This window comes from Budorcas taxicolor, chromosome 1 (assembly GCF_023091745.1).
Source record: "Budorcas taxicolor isolate Tak-1 chromosome 1, Takin1.1, whole genome shotgun sequence".
NCBI lineage: Eukaryota > Metazoa > Chordata > Mammalia > Artiodactyla > Bovidae > Budorcas > Budorcas taxicolor.
The window spans coordinates 12,748,224-12,762,724 of NC_068910.1; the positions used below are offsets into that span (position 1 = coordinate 12,748,224).

The 14,501-nt window shown below is 54.6% G+C and overlaps 1 protein-coding gene across 1 annotated transcript; it reads left to right on the top strand.

Annotated features, from left to right (window-relative positions):
• The first annotated feature begins 649 nt into the window (after positions 1-649).
• Positions 650-13,354, top strand: PRKCD (protein kinase C delta). The gene is made up of 17 exons (XM_052636814.1): positions 650-776; positions 1,902-2,101; positions 3,385-3,445; positions 3,612-3,774; positions 3,873-3,904; positions 4,956-5,041; positions 5,369-5,498; positions 6,086-6,186; positions 6,860-6,953; positions 7,139-7,236; positions 7,403-7,576; positions 7,877-7,968; positions 8,543-8,605; positions 9,382-9,520; positions 9,673-9,861; positions 10,463-10,591; positions 13,027-13,354. The coding sequence occupies exons 1-17, from the start codon at positions 662-664 to the stop codon at positions 13,183-13,185; spliced, it is 2,025 nt and encodes a 674-aa protein (XP_052492774.1). The 5' UTR covers positions 650-661; the 3' UTR covers positions 13,186-13,354.
• Positions 13,355-14,501: the final 1,147 nt, after the last annotated feature.

The following is a 14,501-nucleotide window of genomic DNA, read 5'->3' on the forward strand; positions in this document are numbered from 1 at the left end:
TACTGGAGTGGGTTGCCATTTCCTTCTCCAGGGGATTTTTCTGACCCAGGGATCGAACTTGTGTTTCCTGCATTATAGGTAGATTCTTTACCACTGAGCAATCAGGGAAGCCCTGTCTGCCTAGGTAGTTTCGAGCAAAAAACAAACTGTGAAAGCCAAGGAGGGCTGCAAGGGGCAAGGAGGATGGGGTACGATCCTTCCCATCTTGGCTGCTACTGAGGTGCTGGAGCCCAGCATATACTAGGTACCTGCACATAGTAGGTGCCTAGCCATTGGCTGTTAAAGGAGGCATTGAATGACTGACTCCAAATAAATGAGATGGAAGTCACAGGCTCACATGTCTGCAGGGCCCAGGTAGGATTTGGAGAGAAGTGAAAGCAGGGCTTTGAACTAGAGTGAACTGGCAGGGGTGCTCAACCAAGGGGGCGGTGCCAGCCAGATACCTCCCTGGGGGCCTGATGTCACACCCTCCAGTTTCATCAGGGAAGTTACAAATCTCATCTTATGTGAAACTCAGTTTTAATGTTGGCAACTAGGACTAGTGCCTTTTAAGCACCATGTGGAAGCTCTGAGGGGAGTGGGTACCTGACCACCCTCCCCAGGCTGTGCCTGCTGCCTGCCTCAGGTCTTCTGTCTCTGCAGCCCCACTGCAGGCCCCAACATGGCACCGTTCCTGCGCATCTCCTTCAACTCCTACGAGCTGGGCTCCCTGAAGGATGTGGACGAGGCAAGCCAGCCCTTCTGTGCTGTGAAGATGAAGGAGGCTCTCAGCACAGGTAGGGCTAGAGGCTGGACCCCACCCATCTGCAGCCACTGCAGGGAGTTGCCAGTGGGGCAGGGAATTCAGAGCCAGGAGGCGGCGGCAATGGAAGGAACTGTGTTTTGTTCTCCTAGAACCTTTGAGGGATCCTTCTCTTCCTTGTCTCATCTCCCTGCCCAGCTCACCTGGCAGTGCAGGACGGTAGAGACTACCCACTTGCCTATAGGACCTCCTGCACTGGCTAGACGGAACCTTCTCTGGGGCCCAGGGCTTCTGGTTCCTCCCCATTTGTTGTTTTGCCCAAGAATGGGCTCCTTGCAGGAGCTCCATGTGTCCATCTGTGCCAGGCCCTGTGCTGGGAACAGAGGACAATGCCATGCTCCAAGGCTGACCAGGTTCTGCCCTCATGGGGCTCACAGTCAGGTGGGGGAGCCAGACAGTGAATCCTGTGATAGGGAAATCCAGACGAGGTCCCATCCCAGGCTGCAGTCAGGGAGGGCTTCCTGGAAGAAGCAAACATCTCACATCATTCCTGCTTGCTTCTGTCCTTGCCTGGTGAACCCTTGTCATCCTTTAGGTCTCAGCTGAGCTGTCCCTTCCTTTAGGAAGCCTTCCCTGACTCTTAGGCTGAGGCAGGCCACCTGACCATGGGTAGGTCTAGACCCACTGACATTGCCCTCTTCAGTCTCATCACAGCTATGATTTAATATTCACATGAGGGGTGAATGGATTCATGTCTCTGCCTAGGACTGGGGCTCTAGGATGGGCACCATGTTCTTTGCCTCCAGTATCCTGTCTGGCATGTGGGAGCCCGCAGCAGTGTTCACTGAGTGAATGCGTAAGGGAAGGTGACATCTAAGAGGGGCTGGAGGAAGAGGGTCACAGAAGGAAGTAGCAAGAACAGGCTCAGGGAGGAACCTGCTGGGGGCGCCCTCATGGAACGACCGGTGTTTTTCTGTTCTGGAACAGATCGTGAGTGAGAGGGTGAGGCATGCAGAGCACAGTTGTGAGGGCTGAGGGATGGGGACCTGGGCCCTCGGGGAAAGAGCAGGCAGATTCCACAGGATGGAAGGCCATGGGGAGGTCAGGGAGGGAGGGACAGAGGGGCCTAGCCCGACCTCGCCTGCCTGGCCCATTGCAGAGCGTGGGAAGACACTGGTGCAGAAGAAGCCCACCATGTACCCTGAGTGGAAGTCCACGTTCGATGCTCACATCTATGAGGGCCGCGTTATCCAGATAGTGCTGATGCGAGCCGCTGAGGAGCCAATGTCCGAGGTGACGGTGGGTGTGTCAGTGCTAGCCGAGCGCTGCAAGAAGAACAATGGCAAGGCCGAGTTCTGGGTGAGGGGCGCAGCCATGGGCACACAACGTGGGTGGGCAAAGGGAGCAGGGATGGCCAAGGGCACCCCAGGCTCTGGCCACCAACAACCTGGGTTTGAATCCTGGTCCTGCAAGTCATCAAATCCTTAGCTTCTCTGAGTCTGTTTCTGAATCTGTAAAAGAACCTGCTAAAGAGACCTACCTTGGGGTCGATTGTTCTAAGGAATGAAAAGCTGAAGGTGAAGGGCTTACTGCAGCACCTGGCCCTTAGGCAGCTCTCAAGAGAGCCCTCCTATTGTTGTGGCTGATTTTTTTTCCCTTTTAATTTTGCAAAGGCAGGATATACAGAGTTAAACATCTCAAGCTGTACAAAAGGGCAGCTCTGGCCCCAACACCAGGCCCCAGTCCCCACTTCCCAGAGACCCCCACTGTTCCCAGTTCTGTTTGGAGTCTTCGCAGATATTCCAGGCCCAGGCAGGCACTGGGGAACACCAGTTACGATCTTCCACAGAAAAGGGGTGGGGAGCAGGATCATAGCCTGCCACTCACCTGCCCAAACCTGGACTTTGCACCCACATATGGCCGTGTGTCCCTTGTGACCACAGGATACTCATGCTGGCAGAGCATCCCTACCCCCTGGGGTTACATGTGGGCTCCTGTAGCCAAGATGCACCCCCCCACCCCCCCAGGAAAGACCCTGTGACCATGGAGACTCTGCTCAGCCTCCTGTGAGGGGTGAAGGAACTGGCCAGGACAGAGGTTGACCTGGGGCTGCACCCAGTCTTGAATAATCAGGCAGAGACACCTCATGTGTCTGTCCAGTACCCCAGTGGACACAGTCGGGCTTCAGGCCCTGGGTCTGGAGAAGCTGAGGGTTCTGTCCTAAGGACCAGCCAGTCTGTGTGAGGAGACTGGCCACAGAGAGAGAGAGACCAGCAGCCCATTTCAATGTGTGTGTGCCTATGTATGTCTGGGGGGTGGGGAGGGGTACCTACATTCTAAGATCCTTCTGAAGGGGGTGGCCAGGGTTGAGGGTGGGGAGTTTCCCTTCCCACTCTGTTCCCAGGGCCATGTGGCCAAGCTGGGTGTGGGCTGGATCCTTTCACTTCCCCAAATGTAATAATACCCCAGGATGAGGGGTGGGGGCGGGGCTCAGGGGTGGGGCCCTGCCCACTCTGGGCAGACAGGTGGCCGACCGGAGGCCAGGACTCCCTGGGCCTTGAGGGACCAACCATGGGGGCGGGTTCTGAGTCTGACTTGGCCCAGGCCCGCCCTCATTGACTCCCTCACCCTCACCCCTGCAGCTGGACTTGCAACCCCAGGCCAAGGTGTTGATGTCAGTGCAGTATTTCCTGGAAGACATAGGTAAGCCCCTCCCTACCTGGGCTAGAGGTGGAGGTTCAGAGGCCAGAATGGAGGTTTAGGGAAGCAGCCTCCATCAGTGGTCTGGCTGGGACTGCTCTGGGAGGGACTGAAAGGGTAAGGCCCCTCCCAAGGGCCAGGGTTGACTTCTCTGCTCACTGGCCCCCAGATTGCAAGCAGTCTATGCGGAGTGAAGACGAGGCCAAGTTCCCAACAATGAACCGCCGTGGAGCTATCAAACAAGCCAAAATTCACTACATCAGGAACCACGAGTTCATCGCCACCTTCTTTGGGCAGCCCACGTTCTGCTCCGTGTGCAGAGAGTTTGTTTGGTGAGACTGGTTGTGCCCACCAGGGTGGGGCAGTGGGAAAGGAAGGCCCCCATCCCTGGCCTTCCCACACTCACCCAGACTGGTCGCTTGCCTTTCAGGGGTCTCAACAAGCAAGGTTACAAGTGCAGGCGTAAGTGTCTCCGTGGCCCAGTGTGTATGCGCATGTGTGTACACATGTGTGCCTACGTGCATTCACAGCAAAGTCTGTGTCCCTGTGTTGGGATGGTGTGTTTGCAAGAAGCCTGTGTGTGTTTTCGCGTGTGTGGTGTTCCAGGCGGGTGGGCGTGTGTGGACGATAACTGCATCAGTGAGTGCCAGAGCTGGACTGTCTCTTCCCAACGTTTCCTGTTGAGTGATGTCACCTTGGTGACCTTAAAGAGGCCCCAGTGGAGTATGCACACAGAACCCGCCAGCACTGCACATCAGGGCTCTTTCCCCGCAGAGAGGCTATCAGAGGTTTGCCAGTGCGTCCCTGGCTACACGTGTGCTCCTGTTTAGACCTGTGTGCATCTGGGTACACACATAACCAGCACACCATGACAGTGTGTGCACAAGGTGGTATGGGCCACTGGTGGTGAGCAGAGGCTCCAGAGCCAGCCTGCCTGGGTCTGAACCCCGGCTCCACCACTTCCTTGCTGTCAGACCTTAGGCACAGTTACTAACCTCTCTGTGTCTCAGTTTCCTCATCTGTGAAATGGGGATAATAGAGTCATTGTGAAGACCAAATGGGGTAAAATACGTAAAGCTGTGTTCTGTTAGTGGTGCACTATAAGCATTCTATGTAAGTCTTGTCCTTACTACCCTGCTGTGTATGTGTGCCCGAGGGTGTCTGTGTAGGGGTGCATCTGTGTATGTGTGTGTTGGGGGGGTGGGTTGGAGGGTGAGAGAGCTTTGGAGCTGGATGCTGTCCTGGGCCACAACAAGGACTCCCCTGCCTCCTTCCCTAATCTCTGAGGCCTCCCCACCCCAGATCAGCCTGTCCTCCTTGCCCCATCCTTCCCAGGGAGGAGAGAAAAATCAAGCTCCAGCAGGGGCCGAGGCCTCTGTGGAGTGAGGGTGTGGGTGGTCGGGGAGAACGGTGGCTTTGTGTAGAGGGCAGGACTGGGCCGGCGGGCGCCAGCTCACAGACTCTGCCCCTCCTGGGCCTTCCCGTCCCCTTCCTGGGCCTGTGCCTCCTCAAGAATGTAACGCTGCCATCCACAAGAAATGCATCGACAAGATCATCGGCCGGTGTACAGGCACTGCAGCCAACAGCCGGGACACCATAGTGAGGCTGGGCCCAGGGCAGCGGTGGGGGTGGGGGGGTGTACAGGCACTGCAGCCAACAGCCAGGACACCATAGTGAGGCTGGACCCAGGGTGGCGGTGGGGGGGTGGGGGGGATCCGAGCTGTCTCACCCCTTCCCTATTGGGTCACCCTTCCTCCCTGTTTTCCTTCATCCTTCCTTCTGGGTTGACCCCTGGGATCCCTGGATTTCCTATTCCCCATGGGGCCCTCTTGGGAAATCTACCATGTATGGGGTTGGGGAGAGTTAGGGGGTAAGGAAGGGGCTGGAGCTGGCATGTGACCTTTGACCCATGACTCTGCATCCCAGTTCCAGAAAGAACGTTTCAACATCGACATGCCGCACCGGTTCAAGGTGTATAACTACATGAGCCCCACCTTCTGTGACCACTGTGGCAGCCTGCTCTGGGGGCTGGTGAAGCAGGGATTAAAGTGTGAAGGTGCATGCCGGTGGGGGCGGGGGTGGGAGGGGTGGGAGGGGAGGGGGCCCACCCTACCCAGACCCTGGAAACCATGACCAACTAAGGTTGCCATTGCTCCCTCACTTGGGGAATCTCACGGGAGTGAGGCCTCCTGGCCCCTCCCCACTGGCCCAACCGACTACCCTTCACTGCTATGAGACCATCAGAAGGTGGCCCCACGGCTCTAAGCTCCATGTCTTCAATTATAAAATGGGGCTTAGAGTTGAGTTGGCCCCAGTCACTGAGGAGAATGGTGCAGAAGGTGCTCAGTTGGAGGGGCCTGTCTCAGCAGCTTAAAACATGCTCCTCACTGGCCCTCTCCCCCACCTCCAGCTTCACTGTAGCAAGAGACCTCTGGAGGAAAAGGGACTTCTCTAGTTTGTCCCAGACAGTTGTTTTTCATTTTTTAAGTAAGAAAAGATTTGTGGTGATGATTTCAGACACATCTTTTTCTAAAGGCAGGAAACCCAACAGACCCTGCCCTCCTTTTTCCTCCGTCCCTCCCCGCCCTACTGGCTGCCAGCCTGGGCCAGAGCCCTGATGATCTGCTTCTCTTCCCACCACAGACTGTGGCATGAATGTGCATCACAAGTGCCAGATGAAAGTGGCCAACCTCTGTGGCATCAACCAGAAGCTCTTGGCCGAGGCCTTGAACCAAGTTAGTCAGGTGGGCAGGCACTGTGGGGAGCCTGTACAGGGAGTCTTGGGGTTGGGACCAGTCCAGGCTCATGCTCACTCCTGGGGGGTGAACTGCAGTGAGGGGCATTTATACCAAAGACCCCACTTCTGGAAGATCCATTTCAAGGTCTGGTCATTAGAAAGTGGTGGGCTTGTTCTCCTAAGATATTAGTTATTCAAGCAGTGCTCTGAGGGTGAACCTGGAGGACTGCAAGTTTGGAACTCTTGGAACTAAAGTCTTTATATGTTTGTGTGTTGTGTGTGTGTGTGTTTGGGTATGTGGGTGGAGCTTGAAGAATGTCACAAAACTTTAAAATTGTAGAATCTATCACAAGTGAAGGAAAACAACAACAACACGGTTCTATTAAGTGGTTGGGCGCGTAGGATTCAATTTCCAAAACTTTTGTTTGTAATCAGTGCCTTTCAGACCTCCAAGGCATCTCTGTGCTAGAAGTGTGTGTATGTGTGTCTCTGTGTGTACTCTCTCGCACATGTGTACATGCACATGCACCACCTAGGGGTCCTGGGCTCTGCCCCTCGCTGTCCCCCATTGGTATTGAGGGTGGAGTTATGGATGGTTGGGGTCCTCCCTCTGCGTTGGGAGTTCTGACCATGCTATGACCTCTGGGCGCTTCCCCCCCAACCCCCACCCCCTCCTCCAGAGATCTTTAAGGAAGGAAACAGAGACCCAAGACACTGTTGGGATCTACCAGAATTTTGAGAAGAAGCCAGGAGTCTCTGGAGATGATCTTTCAGGTAAAGCTATGCCCATGCCTTCCAAGAAAGCCCCTCCCCTCCCCCACCAGCATGGGGTCCTGTCCCCCACACAGTCGAACGCACCTGTAGAGGAGGCCTCTCTGCTGGGAGGGATCCAGCAGGGCAGAGCCACCCTCTGGGCCTCTGGGCAGAGACCAGAGTTGGAAGCGGCTATGTCTTGGCAGAAACTGGGACCTACGGCAAGATCTGGGAGAGCAGCACCAAGTGCAGCATTGACAACTTCACCTTCATCAAGGTCCTAGGCAAAGGCAGCTTCGGGAAGGTGAGGGCCCCATGGCCTCGGGGTAGGCAGCCTGAGCCACCTGAGCCCAGAATCCCGGGGACACCTCCTTCCCACCCTCTCTGTCTGCTTCTCGGTTGGGTGGGGCCATGCACCCTGGGCTTGGTTCTGGCCCTCCCCTGCTCAGCACCCCTGTTACATCCATCAGGTGCTGCTCGCAGAGCTGAAGGGCAAAAAGGAATTCTTCGCCATCAAGGCTCTCAAGAAAGACGTGGTCTTGATCGATGACGACGTGGAGTGCACCATGGTGGAGAAGCGGGTGCTGGCGCTCGCCGGGGATCATCCGTTTCTCACCCACCTCTTCTGCACCTTCCAGACCAAGGTGCCTGGCCCACCCACTGTCAGTGCCCCTGGCCCACAGCCCTCCTCAGTTGTTCAGGTCAGGGTCGTATCTCCCGTTGAGACTCGCCAGAACAGGATCCCTTCTTCTTCCTCAGATCCCTGAAGGCAGGGCTGAGATCGCCCATCCTCAGATGTCTCAGGGCAGGGCCATTCTTCCCCCTGCAGGTCCCTCAGGGCAGAGTTGTTCCCTGCTTCCTGTTAGGGTCTGCCCCTGGTGATCTTGTCAGGGTGCCACCCTTCGCTTTCTGTCCCCCTGGTCACCATCCTCCCGCCCCTGCAGGACCACCTGTTCTTTGTGATGGAGTTCCTCAATGGGGGTGACCTGATGTACCACATCCAGGACAAAGGCCGCTTCGAGCTCTCCCGTGCCACGTACGCGAGGCCCCATGAGGGGAAGAGCCCTCTGCCTGCCTGCCTTCCATTCCTTCTCTTCGCCCCCTGGAGAAGCTAGCCTGGGCTGGAGATGGGGTTGGAGAGACTTGGGGTGGCCTGGGCCATCCCCTGCCCAGTGTGGGAAGCCATGGGTGGTGGGTGAGCTGTGGCTGGGAACCCAATCTGGTCATATGCCAGATCCTGTCCCCTCCTTGGGCCTCAGCCAGGTGGGTGATCTTATTCAATGCAGGACCCAGGTGGGTGGCCCCTTAAACCTGCATGCATCGCTAAACTGTGTGTGTGCACATAGGCATATCTGTATAAACACATATACTCTTATTAAGACAGAGGATAGTCTTCTTTGGAGCTTTTCCTTCTTAATTTTCTTTCCTGTCTTGGCTACCAGCCGCTACTTGCCTGACACTAGATGCACTTGATGAGGCCCAGGTTGTCTGTGAAGTTATGCACAGCATTTCCTGTCCCTGGGGGGACAGAAGAAGACCTAGGGAGAAGCAGGGGCTGCTCACAGAAATCTCAGGACACCGTATATGTGTGTGTGTGTTGTCTCATCCAGGTTTTATGCAGCTGAGATAGTCTGTGGACTACAGTTTCTGCACCAGAAAGGGATCATTTACAGGTGCGGGGTTTGGGAGATGGGGGGGGGGGGTGTTTAGGAGGGGAGGCCCCAACCACATCATATCCTCTGAAGTGCTCTGAATGGGGCCCAGTCCAGCTTTGGCCCCCTCTCTGCATGGAGTCGGTCTTTTAGTTGGGTATTTGCCTAAACCACCTACTCCATTGCTAGAATTCCTTGTGGCCCGTTAGCTGAGGCTAGCACAGCTCCAGGGACTGGGAAATCCCCAAGCATACTCGATGCCAGTCAGGGAGCACAGCACTGACTGTTATGGTGTCTCTCTCCCTATGGTGTCTCCCTGTAAAGCCCCTCTAAAGCCCTATCCAAGCACTCTGAACTTCCACCCATAGGGACTGGTTTCATAAATTCTCACCCAACAAATGACAGTCCTATCCTGCTGTTAATATGTATCCATGCCAAAGCAAGAGGCCGGGCTCTGTGCTGTTGTGGATGACACCAGGGGATGTCGTCAAGTGGGAAACCAGTCCATGGGACAGTGTGTACTGAGTACTAGGGTCCAGACTTTAAAAGGTGGTGTGAGATGCACATTATAACATGCTGTCCATGCCTAGACTCACTCTAGGCAAGTAGGATGGTGTGTGTCAAACACAGTAGCCAGCTTGCAGGAAGCACTTATATTTAGCACTTCTTTGCCCTCCTCTTCCTCATTCCCCCCTCCCTGCGGGAGAGTGCTAGACTGACAGTGGGGACATGGGAGGGAGCTGCCTGGAGGAGGGGAGTGGGCCCTAATAACTCCTTCACCTGTCCTTTCCCCTCAGGGACCTCAAGCTGGACAATGTGTTGCTGGACCACAGCGGCCACATCAAGATTGCCGACTTTGGCATGTGCAAGGAGAACATGTCCGGGGACAAACAGGCCAGCACCTTCTGCGGCACCCCTGACTACATTGCCCCCGAGGTGAGTGGCACCCTCCCCGCCCTGGCCAACACCTTGCCTCCACAGGGTGGGCGTGACTTGTGATGTCTGGGCCGCCACTGGGGGGGGCTGAGGAGATCCCGCCGGGCTTGTGTTCCGGAGCCCCTTCAGCTCCCACACTTGGTCTGCTCCAGATCCTGCAGGGCCTAAAATACTCATTCTCTGTGGACTGGTGGTCCTTCGGAGTCCTTCTCTACGAGATGCTCATTGGTCAGTCCCCCTTCCATGGTGACGATGAGGACGAGCTCTTCGAGTCCATCCGTTTGGACTCACCGTACTATCCTCGCTGGATCACCAGGGAGTCCAAGGACATCCTGGAGAAGGTGGGAGGCCCTGGGCGGGGCTGGCCTGGGGTGGGGGCTGGCAGATACCAGGTCTCAGGAGTGCCAGAAGCCCCCTGTCTCAGGGATGGTGGCCTCGCTGATGCTCTGGTCCTCACCCACCCGGGGGAGTCACCCTCCTGCTGCAATCCCAGGACCTCCTGTCTGGGTTCCCTGCACTGAGTCAGTCTGGCATGGCAGTGACAAGATTGGGGTCAGGAGATAGACGGACCCTAGGCTAAACTCTGAGTCTGTCTCCTTATCTACAAAATGAAGCTAGGAGAGAACCTTTCTCACAGACTTCTGGGTGGGGGGGAAACATAAATTTGTGATGCTCAGGCCTGTGCCAGGCAAACGGTAAACACTCAGTAAATGACCACTGCTTTTACTCACAAATCCCACCCTCTGAGAGTCCCAGCAGCCCCCATCCATGCAGACTTGGGAGCAGAGACAAGAGAGGATTCCTCCACCCCAGAGGCTCTGGGGTGTGATGCCAGGCTGAGCCAGACTGGCCCGGGTACCCCTGGGCCTGCTTGGGGGTTTTCTGAGGAACCCATTTCCTGCAGCCCTTGGGTGCTAACCAGGTTCCTTTGCTGGGTTGCAGCTGCTTGAACGGGACGTAGGCAAGAGGCTGGGAGTGACAGGGAACATCAAAATCCACCCCTTCTTCAAGACCATCAACTGGGTTCTGCTGGAGAAACGTGCAGTGGAGCCACCCTTCAAGCCCAGAGTGGTATGTAATCCTACTCCGGTGGGGCTGCCACTCCACATTGCCCCTACTGCCTTCCCGGGTGCGCTCCTCCTGCTTTGCCCTTCCTCCCTCCTGCCTCATTTCCATGCTCTCCTCCTCTCCCTTCTTCTGACGAATCCGCTTTCCCAGCCCTTCTGGCAGGCTGAGTCACAGTCTCTACCCTTGTGTTCTCATGGTCTCTCCTCAGTCAATCAGTCATTCAACAAACATTTGGTAACAGTGGATCCAGCACCCTTTACCATGCATTCTCTTTTATTTATTTATTTATGGTTACACTGAGTCTTCATTGCGTCATGCAGGCTTTCTCTAGTTGCAGCAACCGGGGGCTGCTCTTTGTTGTGGTGCGTGGGCTTTTCGTAGTGGTGGCTTCTCGCTGCGAAGCACAGGCTCCAGGCACACAGACTTCAGTAGCTGTGGTGCACGGGCTTGGTTGCTCTGAGGCATTGTGGAATCTTTCCAGACTAGGGATTGAACCCATGTCCCCTGCCCTGGCAGGTGGATTTTTATCCACTGCGCCACCAGGGAAGTCCAACCATACATTCTTTAACACCCACTGTGTGCAGGGGAGTATGCTTTGGTAATCAGAGTTAAGGCCTCCCTCCCTCCATCTATCCATCCACCCAGTCAATCCATTTTGCAATAAATATAGAAAATGCTGAGTGCCTTCTGAGTGCAGAGCACTGAGCTGGGCTGCGTGCACAGCAGAGTAGGAGGCCCAGTCCCAGAACTGGAGGGCCCCAGCTCCTCAGAGACATAAGAAACTTGCATGCCAATGATCATTTATGATAAAAGGCATCAGTATGAGAGATGTCACAAGGCCACACACAACAGTTGCCATGAGGAGGGTCTGTCGGCAGGAGCCAGGATCCAGAGTTTGGCGTAGGTCTGAGAGGAAATGGAATGTGGGCAGGGCTGAGGAGGCCCAGCCAGGCTGGGCCCAGATGCTTTCTCGGGAAAGCAAGGTTGCTCTACACAACAGCCTAGAATCTAGAGAAGCTGCCAGGAGCGAGCAGGAGAGCGGAGGCAGGCTGGACTTCTCAGAAGTCGGACGCCAAGGCCCTTCTCTGATCACAGCTCTTCCCTCCCTTCCGCTTTCTCTCCTTTGCCTCCCGTCGCTCCTTGAGGATGCTGTTACCACCTAGCGGCCTGTGTAACATGCTCCAGTGTTTGTGTTTTAAAACCGCAGAGAACTCCGCCGACTCCAAGGACCTAAAATTTGCTGCCTCCTGCACTGGGCACATTATACCAGGCAAGGCAGGCTGTAGGAATATCCCACAGCCTGCGTTTAGTGTCATGCTTTTGATAGAAAGAGGGATGGACTGATTTTAAACAACACCAGGCGTATGTGCTAATCAGCAGCAATCCCTCTCGGAAGGAAGAGGTAGGGGCCTGTGATGAGCTGGCCCCAAGGGGTTTCAGCACCAAGAGTTAACAGACCTGCCAGGAAACTGGCCCAAACTGCTCTGCTCTGTCAGTTTTTCAAAGAAGCCAGGAACCTGGATTTTTAAAAATTTTTTTTGGCTGTACCACACAATACATGGGATCTTACTTCCCCAACCAGCAATTGAACCCATGGTTTGGAAAGTCCCCAAAACTTGATTTTGATGTCATATTTCCTAATTTAAAAATATCGGCTCAGGAATTTCCTGGCAGTCCAATGGTTAGGACTCTGAGCTTTCACTTCCTAGGAGCCAGGTTCAATCCCTGGCTAAGCTAAGATCCCACAAGCCACGTGGTGCGGCCAAAAGAAAATTGGCTCAAATGCCATTAAAACTCATGGCTAGTCAAAATGGTTGTACCTGCAGCTCAGTTTGGCCTGAGGGCCACCAGCTTGAGACCTCTTTCTGTCACACTTTCACTGTACCCTGAGAAGCAGAGTTGGCAGATTTTTCCTGTGAACAGCCTGACAGGAAATACTGTAGGCTTTTCAGGCCAGCTAGTCTCAAAGTGGCCATAGATGTAGCCATAGACATAGCAGCATGTCAGTTAATAGGCATGGTTGTGTGCTAATAAAACTTTATTTATGGATACTGAACCATTGAATTTCATTTAATTTTCACATGTCATGAAATTTTATTCTCCTTTTGTTTTTTTTCCTAAACATTTAAAAATGCAAAATCCAATCTGAGCTGGTGGGACCTACAGAAACAGGTGGTAGAAGGGGTTTGACCCAGGGCTGTATTGCCTGCTTGGGCAAATGCCCACGTTTCCTCCTCCAGGCCCCCTGCTGGTTTCCTTCAGCCCCTTGGGTAACAGCATCCCCCTTCCAGCAGAGAGGCTCCCTTTTCTGTTCTCAATAAGGATGGCTCTGCCTGGCCCAGCCCAGCAGGGATTCTGGCCCCAGGGGTGGGTCCCTGGAACCCCAGGAACCTTCGCCCTTTGAGTCCTGCTTACACACCCCTACCCTCTGCTTGCAGAAGTCACCTGGCGACTACAGCAACTTCGACCAGGAGTTCCTGAATGAGAAGCCGCGCCTCTCCTACAGCGACAAGAACCTCATCGAGTCCATGGACCAAACAGCATTTGCTGGCTTCTCCTTCGTGAACCCCAAATTTGAGAGGCTCCTGGAAAACTGAGGTTCCCGAACATGTGCCCCAAAAGCCCATCCCAGCCCGGGAGCCTGGGTCAGCCAGCACCACCTGCCAACCCAGCAGCGCAGGTGGGGCCCACACTTCATCAGCACCTGCCTGCCCCCCACGATAAGCAACCATGCAGTTGTCGTGATTTCTGCTGCTGCCTGCCCCCCATGTCCCCCAGAGGGGCCTCAGCTCCTGTCCAGCTGGGCTTTCATGGTACTTCCTCTGTGAATTGTGTGTGAATTTGCTTTTCCTCTGCCCTCAGAGGGAAATTGTAAATCCTGTGTTTCATGACTTGAATGTAGTTATCTATTGAAATATATATATATATATAATATATATATATATGCACATACATATATATATATATATAGGCTGTATATATTGCTCAGTAGAGAAAAAAATGTGGGGGACTGGTGATACGTTGATCTTTTAAAATATATATATTATATATATATGACACACACCCTTCCGACCTCCTACCCCCCTCCAAAAGAAAAAGGAGCACAAGCTGTTTGAATCACCAGGTGCTTTGATTTGTCTGTCTAAATAAACACCAAGTGGTACCGACCTGGCTGTTGGGACACATTTGTCCCAGGAAGCTGGTGGCCGCTGCTCCCGCTTCCGGCAGCTGTCTTGGACGCTAAACCTAGCTGTTAGCTGCAGATGCAGAACCCCTGGGCTTTCATGCAAATGTGTTTGTATTTATGGGTTTCCTCTGGCTCCAGAGCTGGGGGCCAAAAGCAGAACACTTTTCTGGGTGGCTGAGGGAGCCCCAGTTGTCTCTTTGGGGTGATGGGACCAGCTACAGAAAATCCATCTCAGAAGAATGAGGGGCGAGCGTGGAAGAGCAGGACAGTGCAAGGCCTGGCCAGAAGACATGAGCAAAGGTGGCGAGGCCAGCCCAGACTGGGACGGAGAGGAGGGGAGAGGAAGGAAATACAGCCCAGACTTCAGGCAGTTGTGGATTCAAATCGCAGAAGAGCCAAAAGATGTGGCTTTTCAGATGTCACTTAATCATCCAAAATCTCCGTTTCCTCATCTGTACAATGGGCCTGAGTTATTCAGTGTAACTCCTCAAGTTTGTCCCCGCCCTTGCCACAGAGGAGTCTGTGTCTGAGTTCTAGAATCTATTCCCCAGGAGCCCTAGGGACAGGGAGGGGAGCAAGGTAGGAGAAAAAGGATGAAATGCCGAGTGGCCGGGTCGGGGTCGAGAGCCTTGCCCCAGTGTGCCCTGGTGCAGCCAGGAAACTGGGGGTGGCCGCTGCCCCCCAAGCCTGCAGGTCTCTGTCCCCACCACCTCTTGCCTGCTCTCG

Excerpts from the sequence above, each read along its gene's own strand:
- PRKCD (XM_052636814.1), top strand. The coding sequence starts at position 662 with ATGGCACCGTTCCTGCGCATCTCCTTCAACTCCTACGAGCTGGGCTCC. Across the intron at positions 3,446-3,611 it reads GTATTTCCTGGAAGACATAG|ATTGCAAGCAGTCTATGCGG; the intron begins GTAAGCCCCTCC and ends ACTGGCCCCCAG. Across the intron at positions 5,042-5,368 it reads CCAACAGCCGGGACACCATA|TTCCAGAAAGAACGTTTCAA; the intron begins GTGAGGCTGGGC and ends TCTGCATCCCAG.